Below are 6,938 nucleotides of genomic sequence, written 5' to 3' on the forward strand. Positions count from 1 at the left end.
TATTATTCTACAATGTAGAAAAATAGTTTAAAAAATAAATAAACAAAAACTTGAATGAGTAGGTGTGCTCAAACATTTGACTGGTACTGTATATATACATTTATGAATAGATATGGCAGGTTTCAGGACTCTGATGTATCTGAAAATGTTGAAAAAATATATTTTCACCAACAAAGAATAGTAGTGTGATTTTAATAAGATTTGACTCTTTGCAGGCTGTCAGGCTGTGGAGTCACAGAGGAAGGCTGTGCTTCTCTGGTCTCAGCTCTGAAGTCAAACCCCTCACACCTGAGAGAGCTGGATCTGAGTAACAATGACCTGAAGGATTCAGGAGTGAAGCTGCTCTCTGCTGGACTGGGGAATCCCCACTGTAAACTGGAGACTCAGGTCAGTATTCCTGTAGTTGGTCAACAAGTGATACCTGTTCACCAGATCCACATGTGTTTACCAGGCACACATAGTCCACACCATATGTGTTTGGATAGTGAAGCTTACAGTTTTACATTTGGTGCTATGCTCCAGCATTTTGGATTTGAGATATAATGTTTCATATTAGGCGACAGTACAGAATGTAACCTTTTATTTGAGAGTATTTTCATACATATCTGTTTTACTGTTTAGAAATGAAAGCACTTTATGTATCTAGTTCTCCCATTTGAAAAAGTCTTAATAATTTGGACATATTCACTTATATTGTATTAAAGTAGTCATAAGTTTAGTATTTGGTCCCATATTCCTTACCTGCAGTGATTACATCAAGCTTGTGATTCTACAAACTTGTTGAATACATTTGCAGTTTGTCTTGGTTGTGTTTTGGATTATGTTTTTCCCAATAGAAACTGAATGGTGAATAATGTCCTGTCATTTTGGAGTCACTTCACTTGTATTGTCAGTAAGAATAGAAGATGTTTCTGAACACTTCTACATTCATGTGGATGCTACCATGATTATGAATAATCATGAATGAATGGTGAATGATGATGAATGAGAAAGTTACAGAGGAACAAGGATCATACCCCCTCTGTTATTGGTAATGGTGAGAGGTTAGCATGTTTTGTTGTAGCCTCTGTAACTTTCTCACTCATTATTATTCATGATTCATTCATGATCTTTATTAATCATGGCATCATCAGGATTAATTTAGTTGTGTTTAGAAACATGTTGTCTACTCACTTAGACAGAAGATTACTCCAGTCATCATCCACCATTCAGTTACTATTGGGCAAAACATAACCCAAAACACAACCAAAACAAACTGCAAATGCAACCAACGAGTTTGGGACCAAATACTAAACTTTTGGCTACTTTAATACACTATAAGTGGATTGGACAGAATTCAAATAGGGGGACTAGATACATAAAGTGCTTTCATTTCTAAACGGTGAAACAGATATGTATTTAAATACCCTCAAATAAAAGGCATTATATACTGTCACCTCATATGAAACATTTGATCTCAAATCCAAAATGCTGGAGTATAGAGCCACATTTAAAATGTTAGCTTCACTGTCAAAATATATATGGTGTGGACTGTATACTCAATACAATCTAAATCTGATACCTCACTGTCTGTCTTTTGACTGATACTGCTTTTTAAACTGCTCTGGTCAGTCTACTCAAATATTGGTAATATACATGTTTCTCTCTACAAGCAATATTATGATAATTTCTAATAATGATACATTAATTTATGAATAGATATGGCAGGTTTCAGGACACTGATATATCTGAATATGTTGAAAAAATATACTTCCACTATTTTCACCACCAAAGAATAGCAGTGTGGTTTTATTATGATTTGACTCTTTGCAGGCTGTCAGGCTGTCTAGTCACAGAGGAAGGCTGTGATTCTCTGGTCTCAGCTCTGAAGTCAAACCCCTCACACCTGAGAGAGCTGGACCTGAGCTACAATCACCCAGGAGACTCAGGAGTCAGACTGCTCTCTGCTGGACTGGAGGATCCACACTGCAGACTGGAGAAACTCAAGTATGTAGAGGGTTTATGTCAATGTTCATATCAGACATGTTGGAGTTATCAGGCTAGTTAAGACAAACATTCTGACCACCACTTGGACTAAGTTATATAAAGACTGTGTGTGTGTGTGTGTGTGTCCAGTGTCCAGTGTGTATGGACGCACACACTAACTGGACACACACTGGACACACACACACACTGGACACACACACACACTGAACACACTCACACACACTAACTGGACACACACACATGGGGCACATATACACAAACTGGACACACACACACACACACACTGTAAAAACACACACTGGACACAGACACACACACACACACAAAGGAAACACCACACACACACTGGACACACAAACACATACTTGACACACACTCACACTGGACACACAAACTGGACACACACATACACACGCACACATATACACATTGGACACACACACACACACACACACACACACACACACACACACACACACACTCACTCACACTGGACACACACACACACACACACACACACACACACTGGACACATACACACAAAGGACACACACTCACACAAACACACTGGACACACACACACACACACACTAACTGGACACATACACACAAAGGACAAATACACACACACACACTGGACACACACACACACTGGAAAAACACCCACTGGACACACACACAACAAACACACACACACACACACAAAGGAAACACACACACACACACTGGACACACACACATTGGACACACAACCACACACACACACACACTGGACACACACACACTGGACACACACACACACACACACTGGACACACACACACTCACACTCACACTGGACACACACACACAAACACTGGACACACACACACACACACTGGACACACTCACACACACTAACTGGACACACACACACACACACACTGGACACACACACACACACTGGACACACACACATTGGACATACACAAACACAAACACAAACATACTGGACACACATACACACACACTGGACATACACACACAAACACTTGACAAACACACACTGGACACACACACACTGGACACATACACACTGGACACAGACACACACACAGGACACAAACACACACTGGACACACACATACACACACACACATATACACACTGGACAAACACACACTGGACACACACACACACACACAGACACACAGGACACACACACTCACTACACTGGACACACACACACACTGTACACATATACACACACACACACACACACACAGACTGGACACACACACACACTGGACACACACACACACTGGACACACACACTGTACACACACACACGCTGGGGACACACACACACACACACACACACACACACACTGGACACACACACTGGAAACACACACACAGACACACTGGACACACACACACACACACACACTCACTCACACTGGACACACACACACACACACACACACACACTGGACACACACACTATACACACACACACACACACACACACACACACACTGGACACACACACATTGGACACACACTAGACACACACTGAACACACACACACACACAAACTAGACACACACTGGACACACACACACACACACACACACACACACACACACTGGACACACACACACACTGGACACACACACACACACACACACTGGACACACACACACTCACACTGGACACACACACACACACACACACACACACACACAAAAGGAAACACACACACACACACACTGGACACAGACACACACACACACACACACACACACACACACACTGGACACAAACACGCTTGGACAAAGTTATATGCTGACTGTGTGTGTGTGTGTGTGTGAGTTAAGGTGTATCCCTCAATGACTGTCTGTTCTTCTGCTTACCGCTACAGTGTGGAACATGGTGGAGAGAACACAATGAAACCTGGACTTAGAAAATGTGAGTGTTGACTGCTGTGAAGAATATAACTAAGAATAAGTCTTAATTCAAGTGAAGTCAAAGTCAAAGACCATCATTACTTACTTGGTCATATTAAATATCAGCTGTAGTTCTACAGAAGCACAAATCAGGGACCCCAAAGTTTACAAAGAGTTGCTTTGACAATGTGTGTGTCTGTGTGTGTGTGTGTGTTGCGTGTTCGTGTTACTTTAGAAATGTGTGTGTGTGTGTGTGCGTTCATGCATGAAAGTGTGAGTGTGTATGTGTATCCAGTGTGTATGTGTGTGTTCAGGATGTGTGTGTGTGTGTGTGTTCAGTGTGTGTGTGTGTTCAGGGTGTGTGTGTGTGTTCAGGGTGTGTGTGTGTGTGTTCAGGATGTGTGTGTGTGTTCAGGATGTGAGTGTGTATCCGGTGTGTGTGTGTGTTCAGGATATGTGTGTGTGTGTGTTCAGTGTGTGTGTGTGTGTGTGTGTTTGTGTGTGTGTTCAGGATGTGAGTGTGAGTGTGTATCCGGTGTGTGTGTGTGTGTGTTTGTTCAGGATGTGTGTGTGGTGTTCAGTGTGTGTGTGTGTGTGTGTTCAGGATGTGAGTGTGTATCCGGTGTGTGTGTGTGTGTGTTCAGGATATGTGTGTGTGTGTGTTCAGTGTGTGTGTGTGTGTGTGTGTGTTTGTGTGTGTGTTCAGGATGTGAGTGTGAGTGTGTATCCGGTGTGTGTGTGTGTGTGTGTTTGTTCAGGATGTGTGTGTGTGTGTTCAGTGTGTGTGTGTGTGTGTGTTCAGGATGTGAGTGTGTATCCGGTGTGTGTGTGTGTGTGTGTGTGTGTGTGTTCAGTGTGTGTGTGTGTGTGTGTGTGTGTGTGTTTGTGTGTGTGTTCAGGATGTGAGTGTGAGTGTGTATCCGGTGTGTGTGTGTGTGTGTGTGTGTTTGTTCAGGATGTGTGTGTGTGTGTTCAGTGTGTGTGTGTGTGTGTGTGTGTGTGTTCAGGATGTGAGTGTGTATCCGGTGTGTATGTGTGTGTTCAGGATGTGTGTGTGTGTTCAGGATATGTGTGTGTGTCCAGTGTGTGTTCAGGATGTGTGTGTGTGTGTGTGTGTGTTCTGTGTGTGTGTGTGTGTGTGTGTTCAGGATGTGAGTGTGAGTGTGTATCCGGTGTGTGTGTGTGTGTGTTCAGGATATGTGTGTGTGTTCAGTGTGTGTGTGTGTGTGTTCAGGATGTGTGTGTGTGTTCAGTGTGGGTGTGTGGGTGTGTGTGTTCAAGGATGTGTGTGTGTGTGTGTGTGTGTTCAGGATGATGATGAATTGTAATATTGTGTCCGGTTTTATCCATCAGATGTCTGTGATCTCACACTGGACCTAAACACAGTAAACAGACTCCTCTCTCTGTCTGAGGAGAACAGAAAGGTGACATGGAGGAGAGAGGAGCAGCCGTATCCTGATCACCCAGAGAGATTTAAGGACTGTGAACAGCTGCTGTGTAGAGAGGGTCTGACTGGGCGCTGTTACTGGGAGGTAGAGTGGAGTGGGAGAGGGGCTGGTATAGGAGTTACATATAAAGGAATCAGCAGGAGAGGAAGGGGTAATGACTGTTGGATTGGATGGAATGACAAGTCCTGGAGTCTGATCTGCTCTGACAACAGTTACAGAGCCTGGCACAATAATAAGTCCACTACCATAGACGTCCCCTCCTCCAGCTCCCACAGAGTAGGAGTGTATCTGGACTGGCCAGCCGGCACTCTGTCCTTTTACAGAGTTTCCTCTGACACACTGACCCACCTGAACACATTCCACTCCACATTCACTGAGCCCCTCTATCCAGGGTTTAGGGTTCATGTTGACTCCTCAGTGTCCCTGTAAATAATAACCATGGTAACACTGACACACACACACACACACACACACACAAACTGGACACACACTGGACACACACACACACATTCACACTGGACACACACACACACACTGCACAAACACACACACACACACTGGACACACACACACACACACACACTGGACACACACACACACTCACACTGGACACACACACTGCACACTGCACACACACACACAAACACACAATTGAGACACACACACTGGACACACACACACTGGACACAAACACTAGGTACACACACACACACACACACACACACACACACACACACTGGGCACACACACACACACACTGGACACACACAGACACACACTGGACACACACACACACACACACACACACACACACACACTGGACACACACACATGCTGGACACACAAACACTGGACACACACACACTGGGTACACACACACACACACTGGACACACACACACCAACACACACTGGACACACACACACACACGCACACATACACACACTGGACACACACACTGGACACATACACACTGGGGACACACACCGGACACACAAACACTGGACACACACACACACACACACACACTCACACATACACACACAGGACACACAACGGAGACACACACACTGGACATACACACACACTGGACACACACACACACACACTGGACACACACACACTGGACACACACACACTGGACTCACACACACCGGACACACACACACACACCGGACACACACACACACACAGGACACACACACACACACTGGACACACACTCACAGGACACACACACACACACACACACACACATACTGGACACACACACAGACACACACTGGACACACACACACACACTGGACACACACACATGCTGGACACACAAACACTGGACACACACACACTGGGTACACACACACACACACACACACACACTGGACACACACACACACACTGGACACACACACACCAACACACACTGGACACACACACACACACGCACACATACACACACTGGACACACACACTGGACACATACACACACTGGACACACACAGGAGACACACACACTGGACACACACACACACACACTGGACACACACACACACCAGACACACACACACACACAGGACA

The 6,938-nt window shown here is 44.8% G+C and overlaps 1 protein-coding gene across 1 annotated transcript; it reads left to right on the forward strand.

The window, feature by feature from the left end:
- Positions 1-5,195: 5,195 nt before the first annotated feature.
- LOC311125131 (stonustoxin subunit beta-like) lies at positions 5,196-6,328 on the forward strand (the record flags this gene model as incomplete). The annotated part of the gene is made up of 2 exons (XM_084199194.1): positions 5,196-5,199; positions 5,267-6,328. 2 exons carry the CDS (start codon positions 5,196-5,198, stop codon positions 5,788-5,790), a joined length of 528 nt encoding a protein of 175 aa, XP_084055320.1. The 3' UTR covers positions 5,791-6,328.
- Positions 6,329-6,938: the final 610 nt, after the last annotated feature.

The sequence above is a fragment of the Coregonus lavaretus genome, assembly GCF_964263955.1.
Source record: "Coregonus lavaretus genome assembly, contig: HAP1_SCAFFOLD_254, whole genome shotgun sequence".
NCBI classification, from domain to species: Eukaryota; Metazoa; Chordata; class Actinopteri; order Salmoniformes; family Salmonidae; genus Coregonus; species Coregonus lavaretus.